General features: G+C 54.5%; 1 protein-coding gene across 5 annotated transcripts in view; it reads right to left on the bottom strand.

Moving 5' to 3' along the window:
* Window positions 1-2,175: 2,175 nt before the first annotated feature.
* The window catches only part of Cbfa2t3 (CBFA2/RUNX1 partner transcriptional co-repressor 3), a 58,672-nt gene continuing 42,880 nt past the window's right edge, over window positions 2,176-17,967 (bottom strand). For 4 of the 5 annotated variants that reach the window (XM_008840531.2, XM_008840530.3, XM_008840533.3 and 1 more), the window contains 7 exons: window positions 15,924-16,105; window positions 14,986-15,215; window positions 12,607-12,692; window positions 11,702-11,900; window positions 11,146-11,214; window positions 10,297-10,487; window positions 6,667-8,185 (listed from right to left, as the gene is read on the bottom strand). In XM_008840531.2, coding sequence (XP_008838753.1) covers window positions 7,916-8,185; window positions 10,297-10,487; window positions 11,146-11,214; window positions 11,702-11,900; window positions 12,607-12,692; window positions 14,986-15,215; window positions 15,924-16,105 — 1,227 coding nt within the window. In that variant the 3' untranslated portion in view covers window positions 6,667-7,915. Of the gene's footprint in view, window positions 2,357-6,666; window positions 8,186-10,296; window positions 10,488-11,145; window positions 11,215-11,701; window positions 11,901-12,606; window positions 12,693-14,985; window positions 15,216-15,923; window positions 16,106-17,967 lie in introns of those variants that run through there. The other variant, XM_008840535.3, reaches the window with a different exon arrangement.

Here is a 17,967-nt window from a genome sequence, read left to right as displayed (position 1 = left end):
TGAGAACTGGGGTCTGGGCTCATGGGTTCCTCAGAGACTCTCCCCTCTCCCACCCCACCCAGGCCACTTTTTAAATGGGAGCCAATTAAACCAAGCTGTGTTCCTGGTTCAGCTGCTGTGGCTGAACTGTGGGTAATGGGTAGTTGGGAGATACAGATATGCGAAGCATTCTCCAGCCCTGCCCAACTGTTGTGCCTCTGACGTCACCTCGTCGAAGGCCCTCTGCAGGTCTGTGTCCACCTCCTCCTTCGTGGGGCACACACCAGAGGAGTGGATCTGGAAGCTTATGGCAGGCTTGCTGACTTCTGGCCGTACATGGGCACCAATGCTTCCTGAACCCACTCCAATGGGCCTTAGGGTCAACTGTGCACATTACTGTAACAATAAGAGGTGTTCACAGGGTAACTCCTCAACCCCCAAATCCACAGGTAACTCCACAATCCCACATCCACAGCCATGCTTCTGTGACTGTGCTCCCAGGCTAGCCAATGGAGTTTTCCCTCCTGGAAATGTGGGCTGTGGTAGAGACAGGCTAGGTGGAGCTACACTGTGTATATGAAGTTGGGTGGCTGACCGCCCTTCCCCCATATAGGGGGGAAAGAAGGAGTCAGGAGACAGGTAGGGGCAACTATGGCTGCTGCAGTCCTGGGAAGCTGCTGGCCTTTGACCCCTAGTCTGACTTCCCATGTGCTCACCGTGTCCATTCTGTTCGCCAAAGAGGCTGAAAACCATATTGTGGGGGCTGGAGAGATGGCTTAGTGGTTAAGAGCACCGACTGGTTTTGCAGAGGACCCGGGTTCAATTCCTACCACCCACATGACCACTACTAACCATCCTTAACTCCAGTTCCAGGGGAATCCGAAACTCTCTTCTGACCTCCGCGGCATTGCACAACATGGGTGCACTCACATACATGCAGGCAATACACTCATACACATTAAAATAAAAATGAAGTATTAAAAAATATTGTGCTTCACGTGGTAGCTCATGCCTATAATCAGCCCTTGGGACTCAGGCAGGAGGATCACCACAAGTTCGAAACAAACTTGGACTACAGAGTAAGACCGTGTCACAAACAATTCAATAATAGAAACTGCAGTGGCCCATAGGGAAGGGCTGTCAGGTAGTCACATGGCCTGAGAAAAAGTAGGTCTGACCAGAGTTGGCCTCCTGCCCTCAGCCCAGTGTGTATATATACAGGACCTGAGAGTTCTGTGTCCTGGGCCACTGCCCCTCCTCCCCGAGTAGCCATTGGCCTCTTCCCCAGTCCTGCTTCAATTACTCCCCTAGGTCTCTCCTGGCAGAGCAGAAGCAACATCAGAGAACAAGCTGGTCATCCAGGACAGGCTGAACTTGGACATACACGGGGCTACTGTTGCCCTGCATGTCCTCCACCTTTGTGTGTGAAGCTGCACTGGGGTTCTACCTGGATCTTTCCTGTACTTCCATGGGGGAGGCAGGACACGGCAGGCTGTGTCCAAGCCAAGACCAGCTGGATAGAGCCCAGCCCCTGGCCAGTTTCCCCTCTGAGCTCAGTGTCTGCAGTGGAAAAACCTTGTCACCCCCCACCCCGCCCCATGCTATCCTGAGACTGCTGACACACCAGGCCCAGTGGGGCTCCAGCCAGACGCCTGGCCTAGGGACAGCTTGCCCCCATGCTGGCCTTTCCAACAATGTCTTCAAAATACACTGTGTTCCAAGCTGGGACAGTATTAATAACAGCCACTTCCTCCAGGCAGCCACCATCGCACCATCTAGTTGTAGAGGGACCCACCCCAGCCAGGATACAGTTGTCAGGCAAGAAGACAAAGATGGGGGTTCCTTGCTGTGCTCCCCTTGGGTCTTCAGTTTCCCCAGGCCCTCATTGTCCCCTCAGGTTTTCAGTGTTCTATCAGGTCCTCAGTCAGCTGTAGGAGTCAGGCCCACGAGACCCTCAGTGTCTTATTTGGAGTTCAAGGTTATCCTGAACTCCCCAAGACCTAGCCTTCCAAGATGGACCCTATTCACCGAGGAAGCAGCAGCAGCAGAGGGGTTGTAGGTCCCCTTTGTCCTGGTCCTATCTCTTCCCTGGTACACTCAACACCACATCCTCCCATATCTGTCTGTCCACCGGGAGAACCTCCCTTCAGTGTGGTGACCATGTGTGTAGAATGGTCTCAAGGAGCAGCAGAGCCATCATAGCAAATGCTCACTTTATTACATGTAATTAACCTGATCACTGTGTCCATGGTCCACAGGGTAAACATATAAGACAGCAGGGGACAGTGGTGGGTGGCATTGACACAGCACTCAGACATGGAGGGCTGTGGAACGCAGCTTCTCATGAAGAAAACAATGAGTACTCTCAGCCCAGCTCCTGCGGGGAGAAGAGAAGAGGAAGTGGAAGAGCATCAGTTCCCCAGCAGGCTGTGCGGGGCTGTGCCCCAGGCCTGACCCTTGGCCCACCCCAGATATAGTGAGTTGAGGGCTGCTGGGCCCCGCGTTGAGGCGGAGAGCAGGGGCTGGTTCCTTCATTTGAGGATATGGTAAGTAGGCTGCACTTTGGGTCAGATGCTGCATTCCTGTTTCCCAGTCTCTGGGGTGCTACTCCATGGACCAGCTGGATTGAAAGAAAAGGAACAGAAAACAAGCAAAATAGAGTTTCTGGAACTTGGGGACCTGCATAGGCTGTTGTGACAGGCTGTCCACAGGAGGTGAGTTGCCTGAGCCCAGTGAACCTCAAGGTCCTCTCCCTATGGTTTCTTCCTCTTGCCAGTGTGATGATAATCTGGGGGCCTCTCCCTAGCCTCATTTCAGACACTTCCCTACATGGTGGGAGCCTCAGGAAGGGCAGGGAGGGCTATCAGGGGAAACTGTGGATGGCCCCAAATGCCCCCAGAGAAAACCCCTTACCATCAGGAGATTTGGAAGGGCCACACTGGACAGTCTCAACTCTTAGCTACTTAAGACCTCACCAAAGAAGGTGGGAATGGCACCCAAGAGTCCTGAGGAGGAACAGGGCCCTGAACTGTCTCACGGGAGGCTGTTACTGGCTTGCCTTCCTCCCCTGAAGACCCCTTCTCTGGTGGTTGACTCCAGAAAAAAGTGGGGAGGACAGCCTCCACTTGCAGAGAACACGCTTACCTAACTGGTGGCCTTCACAGAACCCCTGAACAGGCGTGTGGGTCTCCTCCCAGCACACATTTTTGGCCCCAGTCCAACCAGATGTGTCACAGCTGTCATTAGAACTTGGCTAGTCTTTCCACAATGCTCATAGCTGGAACCTCATAGATTTCTGGAAGTGTGTGGAGCAGGCATAGCGGGGCAGGGCACCAAAAAGGGCTACTATCTCATGGCCAGGGGCCCTTAGGGCAGCCCTGTTTGGCCCAGGGCAAGCACAGTGTAAGCCATAAGGAAGACTAAAGGAGCTGGTGATACTACTCTGGGTACAGTGGGTGGAGATGGTTGGAAGGACGGATCCAGGGATGGTTGTGTGGGTGGGACTGGAGTACAAACAAGCATGAAGGTGGTGTGCTGGGTATGAAGCAATGAACAGCTCAGTGAATGGGCAAGTGGCTGGTGGATGGGTGGATGGAGGCAGGTGGCAAGTGGGTGGGTGGAGGTGGGTGGGTGGATGGAGGTGGGTGCGTGGGTGGATGGAGGTGGGTGGGTGGATGGTGGATGGAGGGGCAGGTGGGTCAAGGTGGGTGGAGGGGCAGGTAGGTGGGTGGATGGATGGAGGTGGGTGGGTGGATGGAGGTGGGTCAAGGTGGGTAGAAGGAGGGGATGAGTTGATGGGCAGATGTCTAGGTGGATCAGAAGGGTGAACTCAGAAGTGTTAGTTCATTAGTGTGGTTGGGCTGAAGGGCAGGCAGTTTGACAGATGGGTGCCCAAGATGCTACTTTGCTGTTAATCTGAGGATTTATTTTGACAAACTAAATGAGACCTTTGGGACCCATCCTGGTCCCTGTTCACTGTGGCCTGGGGATGACACTGCCCTGCCTCCCTCCTATTCTGTCCATTTCCATCATCTCTGACCCTCACAGAGCTTCTGCCCTAAGTCCCTGATGGGTGACTTCTTCTGGCCTCTCCTGTGGGGGCTGTCTCCTCTAACTTTGACTCAGACAACCAATGGGACCTGATTCTCGATGTGATCCAGCCCAGCTATGTACCTATGGCCACATGTATGAGAGCCATTGGCCTCTGTCCCTTTTCAGGTCAGGGGGACTACCTGGAAAGAACCTTCTCAGGGAAGCCCTCAGGGAAGGCCAGCCTGGATTCAGGGCAGAGCTGGGCAAAATGAGAGGAGGTGTGGGAGAGGTGGTGTCACACACCACAAGTTATAAGGTTGCAGGGCAGTGACTGGGCTGGGTCTTGAGGGTCAGGGATTCTGGCTGCCACGTTCCTACCCTGTTCAGCCTTCCTGACTTAGCTTTGGCCTCAGAACAGGAGCAAAGCTGCCATTTTGATTTGGGGTTTGGGAGAGAGAGCAAGGCTCTGTGCGAGCCATGTCCCACAGGTTTGGTTCATGTTTGACTGTGGTTAGCAGGAGGCAGGGTACATGGTCTATGACATGGAAAAGGTAGCAGGATGAGCTCCAAGGAGGCAGGCATGGGGCACCATTCCCCCTAGTTCTGTGTAGAGCCCTTTTTGTATAGTATGGGGAAGGTGAAGGCCCCAGGCAGACCAGTTGAAACGAAGAGTATGTGTAATCACGGCCTCTAGGAGCTCAACTCCCAACAGAAAACACCCCATGGACCCCATTCTCCCAAAACCTGTGGGTTTCATATTTGGTACTGCTGGGAGGTCTCTGGTTGGCTGGAGCCTGGGCACAGCACTCAGTGTTACCAGACCCTCACACTTCAGTACCTTCCTAACTTGCCTCAGGTGACACTGCTAATGCCCGTCCAAAACTCATCCATATACCTGGGATCCCCTGGTGCTGTTTCTGGTCCAGTTTCTCCACTTACACTCCTACCTCTGCCTCGCTACCATCCTGATTTTGCAGTTCCCTTGACTGCTGGGGCTCTACTATTAGTTGCACCCTGGGTATCTACATCGTGGTGGCCGCCGAATCTCCTCACACACGGATTTACTATGGTCAAAGGGCATCTATTAGTTGTCTTGTGGGGCTGCTCCTTCCAACAGCTGGGGTTGGAGGCTCTGCTGAACCCTAAGTATGTCGAGGCCAACTTGGCTGGCCAGCATTCTGCTGTACTCGTAGGTCTGCTTGTCCCTAAAAAGGGACACTGTGAGGGGAAGGAAGGAGGTATCTGCAGGCAAAGCAAACTGGTGGGTCCCTAGGTGAAGGGCCCCTCTGAGACCTACCTCAGAATGGCGTCCCCAACTAGGAATGAGTGCCCCTGAGTCCTAATATTGGAGATGACAGTCATCAGCCACCCTAGGGCTCTTCACCCAGATCTTCAGAGATCATGGCTCTCCAGTACCACCTTGTCAGACTGTACATGCTGAAGGCCCAACTTGATTTCCCCCCGCAAATGTGGTGCCCCACCTCTTGTCACCCAGGGCTCTTTTCTACTCATGGCCACCTGCCTTGCCCACCTGGAAGGGCCCAGATGCTGCCTGGCATGGGGCAACAGAGACAAGGGGAAGTACAACGTGGGGAGGAGTTGGGAGTGGAGCCCAGAGACGCTCCCTGTGAGGGAGGCAGGTCTCCCCACCAGCACACTGATTCTGTGTCTCAGCAGGCTGGCGCTTAGGAAAGTTGGCCCACTAGAAGGATGTGTCCTGGCTTCTATGAAACCCACAGAAGCAAATCTCTGTGGGCTGGAGGGCTGTGGCCTCAGGAATCTTCCAGAAGATGAGATCTACCTTGGTCTTCAGAGCAAGGGTGGTAGTGTCAAGCTCCACTGGGTTAGCATCAGGTTGGTGGTGCCCAACAGGATTCTTCCATATTAAAGTTGGCTCAAAGAATGTTACAGCTGTGAAGCAATACCAGCCACCAAACAAGCCCAGGTGACCACAGCTCAGACTCCTTTGAAAGTATTTCCTAACTTTCACATACTTCTGTGGTTTGTCTTAATTTCTTTTTATTTGGCAAACATCTCCTCGGTACTCATGCCGTGGTTGGGACCTCTGCGGAGACTATTTACATTCACATTAACACACGCTGCACGCCTTGCTCTGGGCAGGGCCCCCCGGGCCCAGGGTCCAGGAGTGATTCCCTGTATTGCACTGTGGGCCTGGAGCCTGCTGCAGCCACATGCCCAGGTGTAGACCCGGGCTGTCTGCTGTCCTTTTGTTTGGTACAGGTGTGAACCTCCGTATTTCCTCCTTGGTCTTTGAGGGAGTTGAGTGGGTGGAGGGCAGGGTAAGCACAAGGGCTGGAGTGCGGGTGGGTAGGCATCACCGGTCACCCACAGGGCTGGAGCGCACACAGGGGTTGCAACACAGGGGTATGTACAGCCGGGCTTGAGTCTTCCAGGTGAGATGAGGGTGGCTGCTGGCTTGTGTGTGTGTGTGTGTGTGTTTTTCCTTTTTTTTTTCTGCAAAAGTTTGAGAGAAATGAGGGTAGCCGCAGCAAGACACTGGGGGTGGGTGGTGGTAGGACTGAGATGGACATGGGGTGGGGAAGGGAGATAAGAGGTAGAGGAGGAAAAACCAAGCAAGCGCAATTCGCTGTCTCTACGCTCTCGAAAGCAGTCAAGAATCAACTCAAAAGATTGTCACAGTTTAGTTTCGGAATTGTGCTCTCTGGGAAGAACACTTTAGCACTTTTTTCACAAGTTGGAAAATGAAGTATGAGAAGTCACAGAGGCATGAGGACAGACGGGATGAGGAGGTGTCTCTCCTGCACACGGGGACACACAGACATGGCCCTGGGGCACACGACACTCAGGCTCACGCTGACTCGGGCTTCCCGATGCAGCGCTGAGCGGCACATGGCCTTGCTGCTGACCCCTCTGCCCATCGAGGGCACTGCCTACTAGTTGACAAAGAACAAAAAGTTTCTTCTTGGCTCAACCCACCAAATCCCAATATCCCAACACCCCTGACAAAATCAAAACTAAAATAAAAGACTGACATCCTAACCCAGGCTGGAGGCTGAAAAAAATACTTTGGCAGTGATAAAAAATTTTGGATTTTGATTTCTTGCATTTGCTTTTTGGATTTCCTTTGGAGAGAGCGAGGTGTGTCCGGCATCCTTGGCTGGCTAGCTGGCAAGGTAGTTTATAGGTATGTTTCTTTTGCTTTTAAAAATGACTTTTTGGATTTTTTTTTTCTTAAAGCCAAAGAGTTTGACATTAAAGAAAAAAGAAAAAGAAAAAAAACCTGAAATTGAAAAAAAAAAATGCTTCTCGAGTTGGATTTGAATCATTCTCACCATCTCTGCTGCGTGCGTCAATCCCCCTGGGGTTAGCTGGGTGACACAGCAACTGTGGCTACAAAAATCACAGTTTTTCTTCCTTTTTTCGTAGGAAACGGCAGAACCCCAGTCTTCTTTGTCCATTGCTGAGTAGCTTGTTTGCCAACAAAACACCCCCCCCCCCATTCTCCACTGAAAGCCACTGACTTTGTGATTATGGAGAAAACATGGGGACATTATAAAGACAGAACGGAGACACAGGGCAAGACAGAGAGATCAAGAGAGAGATATAGAGACATAGACAGGCACAGAGAGGGGACAGACAGCAGGCAGAGCTGGCCACATTCCTGCCGGTGCCCACTGTCTGCAGCTCCATGATGACTTCTGAGGATGTTGAAGAGGTTGTGGGAGGTCCTGGGAGACCTCATCAGGTAGCTGAGGGGGTTGCATGGATGCAGTTTTGTTGAATCTGTGTTTTCTTTTGGACAGAAGCGGTAGCAGCAGTGGCTCCACCTGGCCGGCTTCAGGCCAGGCATCTGGTAGGCCAGGGTGGGGCCAGGAGGTCGTCAGGGCATGGCATCCATGGGCTGGGTGTTGGGGTCTGGGGGTCAGCGGGGCACAGCGGCGTCCAGAGGGCCTGGTGGGCCTGGGGAGCAGGGACGAGAGGGCCCTGCTGAGCCGGCCTCACTGGGGCTGGCAGTGGCGTCAGGCTGTCCGGGCAGCGGGTCAGCTACTGCAGCTGCGGGGCCCTGCAGGCTCTGGCCGCACACATGGTGGTGTTTCTCCCAGTCCTTGTGCTGGCAGAAGGACCCACAGTAGCGTGCTGCATTACAGCCGCTGCACGTCTCACTGGCCTTGCGCCCGCAGTTCCAGCAGCTCTGGATGTGAGGGGGTAGAGAGGATGGTCAGAGGGGGCCAAACCCCACACACCTAAATACCCTGCCAACTGCTGAAAAGTGTGTGTGTGTGTGTGTGTGTGTGTGTGTGTGTGTGTGTTGGGGGGGGCACAGTAATGCATTCACTTGCAGCTGCTGAGATCCAGTTAGGCATGTACCCCAGGAGCCCCAGAGCCCTGGCGACTGAGCTATCTACCACTCGCTGGGCTCTTTTGGGTGAGGGGTGGCTGTAGAGCAGGATTCCCTTTCCTAACTGTTTCTCTGTGGGGCCTGCAAGAGATTCCCAGGAGGCAGCTGGACTTTGGGATTGGGACACAGTCTCTGTTTCAAGAGTCAAAGCACAGTTTGTGTCCCTATTTGGCTTCCAAAGCCTTGGGCCTCACCGTTGCCTCCTGTTCTCTAGCTCATGCTGTTCTACACATGCTGGCCTTGCTGGCCCCTCCACCAGGACAGCTGTGGCACCTGAGAGTTCTACGCTCCCCTTCCTCGGGTCTGCTCAGCTGTCATGTGCCAATGAGTGAGGTTCTCCCGGAATCACCTGGTCCCCAAACACTCTAGTTGGTTCTTTACTCTTCTCATGACAACTCTGAGACCTTGTGTGTGTGTGTGTGTGTGCACATGAGTATGTGGGTACATGTAAATGTGTGTGCGTGCGGAAGCCAGAGCATAACCTTTGGTAACATACTTGAATGCCGTCCTCCTTGTTCTGAGACAGAGTCTCTTACTGGCCTAGAGTTCATAAGTTAGGCTAGGATGGCTGGCTAGTGAGCCTCAGTGTCTGCCTGTCTCTCCCTTCCCAGTGCTGGGATTATAAGCATGTGCCACAACACCTGGCTTTTTTCCCTTTAAAATCCCAAGATCCACATTTGTTTAAATATAACCTGCATGTGAATCTTGGAACTTTAAAAAAATATATATATATATTTTGGTCTTTTTGAGACAGGGTCTCCCTGTAGCCTCAGCTGGCTTGGAACTGTGTAGACAAGACTGGCCTCGAACTCACAGAGATCCGCCTGCCTCTGCCTCCTGAGTGGTGGAACTAATGGTGTCCACCGCCACATCTGGCTCAAGATTTATTATTTTTATGTGTATGAATGTTTTGCCTGAATGTAACTGCACCACACGTGTGGTGCCCACAGAGGCCAGAAGAGGGCGTCAATCTCCTTTGTTATGGTCATGCTAGAATTAAACCCAGGTCCTCTGTAAAAGCAGCCAGTGCTCTTAACTGCTAAGTCATCTCTCTAGCCCCGGGCTGGGTTTTTTATACGTGGGTTCTGGGACGTGAACTCAAGTTCTTATACCTTGATGGCAAGCACTTCACTGAGCTATCTCCTAGCCCCAACTAGGAGGTTTTGTCTGTGTTGTTCTAGTTGTTTTCCCACAGATATTTGCCAAAGATGCACAAATTGCAACCCCTCCAGATAAGCCAGCCTAGGCAGTGGCTCATGCAGGTGCTTGGAGACCTGGCCTTTCCCAAAGGCTAGCCCAAGACTTCCCAAGAAAAGGGTCTCTTCTTCTCCCTGACACCCTGCCAACAAAGTCTTGGAGCAGAGGAAAAGGCTGCAGAGCCCTCCCACACCTGCCCTGCAGGACGGAGCCCAGCACACGGACAGCAGGCACACAGGCCACAGTTCTCCATAACCTTCCTGCTCACTGGACACCTGCCTACATGCCAGGAGCCCAGGGAGGCCCCGGGTCCTCGTCAGGACCTGTCATTCTCCTCACACCTCCTGCTTTCATAGACTAAAGAACAGGGGCTTTGATAGCAGCAGCCTGAGGTGGAATGCACCCCTACCCCCACCACGTGCCAGGACCCTACATAAGCCATCACTCCTGGACCCTCAATTACTGCAGCTTCAGGTTAGGTAGGCCCAAGGGACACCTTACCAGGTCTTATGAGTCTCTGTGCTGACAAGCAGTGCTGAAGGGACAGCATGCTTGCTTCCTGTCACCTGTGATGACCATGACCACTAAGAACAGGGAGCTCATGTTGCCCAAAGCTCCACAGGTGAGGGGTTCTAGCCCAGGTCAGGTCCCAGACTGCAGTGGACCTGGAGGCAGGGAGGGAGCACACGGGTGGCTAGCAGCCCTACCTCGCTGGAGTCCTCTTGCTGGTTGATGACAGTCAGGGCATCTTCGGAGGCCTGCCGCTTGGCCTCGGCCAGGGCCCGTTCCATCTTGGCGCGCTCTGTGTTGATGAGTTCATGGGCTTTGCGCTCCGCGTCAGACACAGCTTTCTGTAGCTCTGACATTGCCTGGCGCTTCACCTCATTCACGGCTTCTTCTGTGAAGCACAGGATGTGGGCTGCTGGGCACGCTGGCCAATAGTTACCAAGGAAAGCCCATCTGGTGCTCTGGGTCCTCTACACTGACAACTTGAACAGGAGCCTAAATGCATCTGTGTGCATACATACCTACCATACCTTGCATGTGTGCACACAAAGGCACAAGGCAATAACCCCATACCTATGCTCACAGGTATGCGGGTGAATGCCTGAGTCCTGGGCACATGTGTGTAAGCCTGTACATGAGGAACAGAGGCACAGATGAACTTAACAAGGCTCAGCCTCTGCCTGCCACTGTTACAGTTCTCACTCTGGCATGCATCCCCAGAGGTGAAGGCCAGCCCCAGAGTCTGACCCAGTATGCTCGGGTTGTGTCCAGGATTCTATTCCAATAGGCTTCAAGCAGGCTCTTATTGTGAGGGCCCTGCTTTGAGAACCACAGCTCTGTTGCTTAGCTCATCCAGGAAAAGCCAGATGCAGGCTGTGTGAATTCTTGCTGTGTGTGTGTGTGTGTTTGTGTGTACTGCATGACTGCATCTGTGCACGTCCCAGTGTGTGGCAGGATGTGTGAAGCTTTGATGTACATGGGGCCCAGCTGAGGTACAATGGACACTTCTCACAGTTGTTCCCGGGATCTGTCCTCATAGCCCTACTCACCAGCCTTCCTCCAGATCTCCTCGGGCATATAGCCAGAGAGGGTCCTGGGCATGAACTCCCGGTGGACATCTGAAACACGGGGGAGGGGGTGTAGTGTCACACACAGGGTGGACCCATCAGTTGCCCTCTCCCATACTAGAATCCCTTCTACTCTGGCCAGGGCTTCAAGGAAGGATGTTCTTCTCTGGGAACAGGGCAGATGCCCCTGCACCACAAGGGGCATGAGAGGATGGATGGCATGTTCTGCAGTTAGTGAACATGGATTCAGGCTGGAAGCTGGGATGTCCTGGGCCTCCTCTGATCTCTGTAGTCACCATTGTGGTGGGTGAACAGAGGATCCTAGGAGCATCCCCCTAAGCTCTGGCTCCTGCCTACCAGATCCTGAGAACTCCATGCTTCCTAGAAGGCCAGGCAAATTTTTCCCAGTAAAGTGGTCACTGTTAAAGGAAGGCCTGAGTGTTGGCCAGCTTTCTGGGGGTGTTAGCACCATTCTACAAAGACTGCAGAGCTGGCAGCCCCTCACTATGGGTCCCCCATATTCTTCCTTGGTACACACCTAGCTGAGACCCCTCAGGGCCACTGCAGCTGTTGAGGGACCGTGCCGAGGCAGGCGTGGGGCCCTTCTTCCCGTCCTCGGAATCGCTGTAGCGCCGGATCCAGTGGTTGAGCTCCTCTCGGTCAGCCTCCTGGCATCGGCGCAGCACAGTAAGTGACCGCCGTGTCTTCTCCACCATGTCCATGATGCAATTCAGGAGCTGCAGGTGAGCAGAAGGGCCTTCAGTACTTTGGAACCTGGGCTGTGGCCAGATATGGCCATCCTACAGGACAGGTCAGGGGAGGCAGTTCATAGGAGCTCAGCCAGCCCATCACCCCTGAAGGCAGGGTGTGGAAGCCCACCTCAGCTCCCCACAAGCAGTGAAATCGTTCTCTGATACCTATGGGTACCCAACTTGAATAAGAGCTTGTCTGGATGCAGGGCAGGGGCTTGAGGTTTTCCCCTTGAAATTTTGAGGGTAATCTGCCTTGCGGGCCATACATTCCTTCTCAAAAAGCAGGCAAAGGACACACTGCAGGGTGCATGGTGATCAGAGGAGCAGAGTTCTTAGGAGGTACATTAGGATGTAGCCTGCCTGGCTCGACCAGGGGCTCGGGCATCCTGCCACAAGGTTGCCCTGCACCACCAGGATCTACTCTGCAAGAGCCTCTGAGCAGGAAGTACTAGAGGAGGGCAGTCTGCCTGCATGGCCTGATATTCCCATAGATTTCTGACAGGCCAACAGTGGACAATGGTGCTCACACAAAGGGGCAGGCAGTCAGTAGGCTCTCAGGTGAGTCCTGATGAGGGGTGCTGCCAGAGAGGCTCACATTCAGTGCTACTTCCTCCCCATGAGCCTCAGGCACCAGAGTTGGGCCAACACCCTGGGAGTCATGGAGGCCCAGCAACCACCACTGGACACTCACGCTGTTGAGGTGCTTCCACTCCTCTGCCCACTCACGTTCCGTGAGCCTGTGGTCAATCACTTCTTCTTGCCGAGACCCAGGCATGGCTGCGGAAAGGGGAGTGCTTGCTTAGGCCCCATCTGCCAGCCAAGTCCCACCTCAGCCCATAACCAAGCCTGCCTTGGCTCTCAAGCCCCAGGTGCCTCCCACTTCTAAACCCCATTCCTGCCTCAGTAGGTCAGGGATCAGCTGAACACTTGAAAGGAAGAGGCAAAACGATTGCTATTCCCGGTTCTGCCATGGCCACCCCTTCCCTGCCTCCCAGCCTCTCAGTCCAGGTCCTCTTGGTTTTTCTGTGCCCACTGCTGGAGAGGTAGCTCCGGATCTCACTTGGAGGGTCTTACAGCCCAGAAACTTCAGGGTCTCCTTGCAGCTGCTTAGCATATGTGTGCTTATGACTTCCTTGCAAATAGCTGTAGTCCTATGCATTCCTCAAAGTCCAGGCCACAGGGCTCCTCTACAGCTGCAGAATCTTTGGAATTCCTCAGGACCTGTGTGTCTTTGGCCTGGGTGCAGGGCTTCCCTGTTTACTCCAGTCTCCCCTACAGGCTGTCTGCTGTACGGGGCAAGATGGTGTGTCCTGTTCACCTCTGCATCTTCAGGTTGAACTCTGGTCTGGGCAGTTACCAGCTCAAAGTGTGTCCTTGCACAAGCTCTACTGGCAGTCGGGTCAGATAGAGCGGCAGGCCAGGATGCTCATTCCCCATGGGAGCCTGGAGCTCCCATCTTGCCAGTTTTCCTGTCTCAGTTTCCTGAGCCTGCCTAGGTCTTGCACAGTATGTAGTTGGAGGGAAGGACCCTAAACTGACATAGCAAACTCAGGAGTCTCTGCAGAATGACTCAGTCAGCACCTGGTCCCTCTCCTCTGGCTTGACTCTAGAGGGTCGTCTTTCCCATTTGACAGATGAGGAAACTGATGCGGGTGAAGGGTCATGTCTGTTCATAGTCAACAGGCAGGGAGTGGAGGAGGCAGTATGTAGTGTGGCCAGCCTGGAACTGTACCCTCAGGGATGGCCAAACAATGGGCGGGGCAGGGTATGGGTTGCCACTGACTGGGACATGAGGGGCACTAGAGCTCTGCTAATGGTTTTTCTGCAATACTTCCAGCATGGTGACTGAGGCTGTGTGAGTGACCTGGTACCAACCCAGTCTTCCTGGGAATAAGGCCTCTCTGTTAAGTTTCTATCAGTCCCTAAGGATCCCCCAGTACCCTAACCTGAAATGCCTTCCTCGAGTTGCAGAGGGCAGGGAGGTGGCCACAGCTGCCATCTAGCACCCTCCCGAGCTGCCCACAAAAGGCTTGTGCCAACACCCCAACTAAAATAGAGGCTGAGATCTGCAGGACAGCTGGCGTTTATTTTTGCATTAGCAGAAGCGGGTGGGAATTAGCACCTGCCTGACCCGGCTGTGGTGAGCTAGACACTGTCACCTGCTGCCTGGGCTCAGGCCCTGGAAGCTTCCACGGTGTGGGGTTGGGAAGAGGCCTCCGCTGACCCTGCTCTGGGACCCCATAGGTGTCCTGAATGACCCTAGGTGGTCATTTCCAGTTTCTCTCCCAATGCACTGGAGTGGGGCAGAGCTGGCCATCTCCAGGTCTCTGTATAGAGGAGGGTCAGGCTAGCTAGGCAGGTGTGGCTATGCCACTTTTCTTTACTCTTTGGGCCTCAGTTTCTTGAGGTGTGGGTATGTGTTGAGAAAGAACAGAGTACAAGCTTGGTGGCATGTGCTCTGTGTCAGCTGCTGTCCCTGTTATCAGTAGTCACTTGGCCTCAGAGCGCTCTTGTGTCAGGGGCTCCATCAGTAACTCCATCCTCACATGACTCCTATACTGCCTGACAGAGGAGAAAACTGAGGCACAAAGAAATCACATGGCTCATGCAAGGGTCGTTGTGGGAAACAACTGGACTGGAAGAGAGCCAGGTAGCCCTGCTTGGGGCCTCACCCTTGGCTGCTTCAGGTCTGAGACAGCCCAGCCCGGAGTTGGGGTGGGGGAGCTGTGGGTGCTGCAGCATGGTGCTACTCTGTTGGGGGCGGGGAAGAGGCATCCTGGCCCTGTGGGAGTGAGACGGGGTGTCAGGCTACCTGGGCCCTGGGGTAGCTACCAGTTCCATATACCCATTTCATTCCTGCACAGATGAGGTGGCTGGTGACGATTGCAGTGTGTTCCCCCAGAGCATTTGAGCATTCAGTTACTGGCGGAATCCTGAACAAGAACATGCAAACCCTCTAGTGCACTAGCACACACAGGCTTATACAGTGTGTAGACTCCCAGACACACAGGCTCATACATGCTCTGTGTCCACACCCCAAGTGGCTGATGGCACTTTCAATGCTGCTTACCGAGCTGCCGATGGCGCTCCCGGAGCTCCCGTGGATCAGGGTGTCGGTAGGAGTCGCGGAAGTGATGAGCCATGGCCATGTCCTCTAGGCGGTAGTGTGGGGGTGGGGGTGGTGTGGGATGGGGCAACCCGTTGCTGGGACTGCAGCGCTGGGCGGGGCTCAGGGTGCAGGGCCGCTTGCTGAGGTGTTCCGGGTGCAGGGGGTCCCGATCTGACCCATTCTCTTTGGTCCTGACCAAGAGAACGGGTGGCAGGCAGTGAATACGGGTCGCAGTCTTGGACAGAAAGCGAGGCAATGGAGGTGAGAAGAGACAGGAAGGGTGTGGAGGCAAAGTCTCAGAGGAGCCTCACTGGGCCCCGGTCCCCACTCTGCCTTCCTCTAGGGCTCCTGGTCCCCACAGCAAGGGACACCCAGTGTCCTGTGACCAGGTGTGATCCCCACTGTGGTACAGTGGCAGTATTAGCACCTTTGTGGCCAGTCAAGGGGCCCAGTCCAGCCCAGCCACTGTTGCCCCTGGCTCCAGATCGCTCAGGGTCTACAAGCAGCACAAAGAAAGATGAGTTCCTGTAGGCAGACCCCCCTTTGAGCCACCTATCCTCCAGAGCTCCCAGAGATCTTGGCCAGCCACTGTTGCCCCTGGCTCCAGATCGCTCAGGGTCTACAAGCAGCACAAAGAAAGATGAGTTCCTGTAGGCAGACCCCCCCTTTGAGCCACCTATCCTCCAGAGCTCCCAGAGATCTTGGGTCCATAGCCTGATGCGGCTCCTGGGCCAGTGCTGCCAGCGCACCTGCCAGTTCCCAAAGCATGCAACAGCACTGATGGCACTCAGTCCTGCTGCAGTCAATGGACCTGGTTGAGCTGTGGTGGGGCAGATGAGCAGGAAGGGGTTGCCTTTGGTCACTTCCCTGCCCCTTGAGATGCTGGAAAGGCCTGCTACCTGTCGGGCGTCCTCCTCTTGCCGTTCTCGTTGACTTCCAGCAGGAGTTCAGAGGAGTCGACTGGGGAGGCGGCGCTGGCATCCAGCAGTAGCTGCTCGTGCTGGGCCAGGTACTGGGCAGGCGTCTGCTTGGCCAGGCGGGCACAGTGCAGGAGCTCTCTCTGCAGCAGTGGCAGATTAGCCTGTGGGAAGGACAGGGGCTCGAGGGGCTGCTGATCACTGGCTGGGGCATGCCAGCCTGCACAACATGCTCAGGCAGCAAACAGCCCCGGGTTACACATGCTCTCTGCTGTTCAGGGCTTCAGGTCCTCTTCCCTCCTCGTTGCTTCCCACAGCACTGCAGGACGTGGGGAGAGAGTGAGGCAGGCCAGCTCCCTGCTGGACACACAGCAATGTGTGGTGGGTGCACGGGACCTGCGTCCAGAAGCCAGACTTTCCACATCACCATGTTTCCTCCCAGGGTGCCCCCGTGCATCCAGCGTTCACTAGCTGTACTCTGTCTCAGCAGGCACCAAACTGTCCGTGGCACAGAGGAGGGAAGTAAGGCTCAGAGAGGGCAAGCACTCAGTCACACAGTTAAATGTAAATGGAGGTGCAGGACCTCTAGCAGGACTCAAGTGTGTTGCTCAAAGGGTCTCTGCTCTATCCCCTAATGCACTGTCCAGAAGCCCATCAGAACCAGCCCCTCCTCTCCCACCTCAGCCCTGAACAAAGCTCACTGCTGGCTAATGTCAGTGTATGTTTTCTGCAGCTTTATATCTCTGAGCCGAGTGTGACCCTGCATGATTCTCGTCCTCAGCGATGACACCATAATTCAACTCTGCATTTGCAGACCAGGTCACCACATGCACACAGGACTTGAGTGCAGATCCCATCTCTAACTCTCTGCACTTCACACCCATGTTGGGCCTGGGGTCTCCTGGTATGCACTGCTCATGGTCACCTTTTCCAGAGAGGCTGTGGGGAGGGTAGCAGCAGGCTGGGCCCAAGCATGCTGGACAGGCGCCCAGTGGCAGGCCCTTGGGAGAGCCAGCAGTTCTAGGTATTTGTAAATAAACACAATCTCCAACTTTCCCATGTGTTTCCAAGCTGCCAGGGCAGCCTTCTCCAGCCTCCGCCTCCTCAGCCCGTTGGCGCATCCACCCAGCCCATCAGGCAGCCGATGCATTTTTGTTGAGCTGTGCGGCTGCCAGGCCTGTTTTTCTATTTGGATAGCTGAACAGGGGCCAGCCCACCATCTGCTGACCACGTCAGAAGCTTGAGCTGGGATGAGGTCCTGGGAGGTCTCAGGAACCCAGCATCTCCTCCCTCACCAACCCTGCTAGGGTCCTTCTCTTGGCCAGTATGTGGGATGGGGGCTGGGCATGAGCACCAGCTGGTCAGATGGGGAAACATCTGGGTTCCTGGACAGCTGGGGCCAGCTGGGAGCTGGGACCTTGGCCGGGGTAGCTTCTGAAAAGCCCCACTGGTCCAGCTAGATGTAAGTGGGTATAAGACAGGGTGGAGGGGACCCAGGGACTGGGCAGCCCAGTCGTACAGTACAGATACACAGCAGCACTTGGCTGGGGTCACAGGACCACTGCTCACACAGGGAGGGAACAATAGGGTCCCCATTTTTCCCCAGGAGGCCCAGCAACCAAGGTGGCATCACCACTCAGAGGCTGGACACATTAATTTGTACAGAGGGCACCCTGGGCCCCAACTCCAGTTGGCCTGGAGGTTCTGATACCCAGAAAAGTCCAAACCCATCTCCTCCTGGGTAGGACTCAGGCTGAGGAGGAACAGTACCCACAAAACCACCACAGTCACAGCTAAGCCACAAACGTTTGTAATGTCCCCTTGACTCTACTGAATCCCTCCACCACAGAGTGTCCAGTTGAGGGCTTGGTCAACTGCTCACCCTGGTTTCGTCACTGAGGGGCTGTATGGCTTGGGGTAGGTAATATAACCTCTTTGACTCCTGTCTCATCTGCAAATCAGAGCTACAGAAACCCTGGTATGACAGGCTCCTGTGAGCCCTGTGTGACTTAACTCTTCCCATAAC

The sequence above is a fragment of the Nannospalax galili genome, unplaced genomic scaffold, assembly GCF_000622305.1.
Source record: "Nannospalax galili isolate Female #2095 unplaced genomic scaffold, S.galili_v1.0 scaffold459, whole genome shotgun sequence".
Taxonomy (NCBI): domain Eukaryota; kingdom Metazoa; phylum Chordata; class Mammalia; order Rodentia; family Spalacidae; genus Nannospalax; species Nannospalax galili.
The sequence above is the reverse complement of the archived record's forward strand: the minus strand, read 5'-3'. Positions and strand labels throughout refer to the sequence as shown.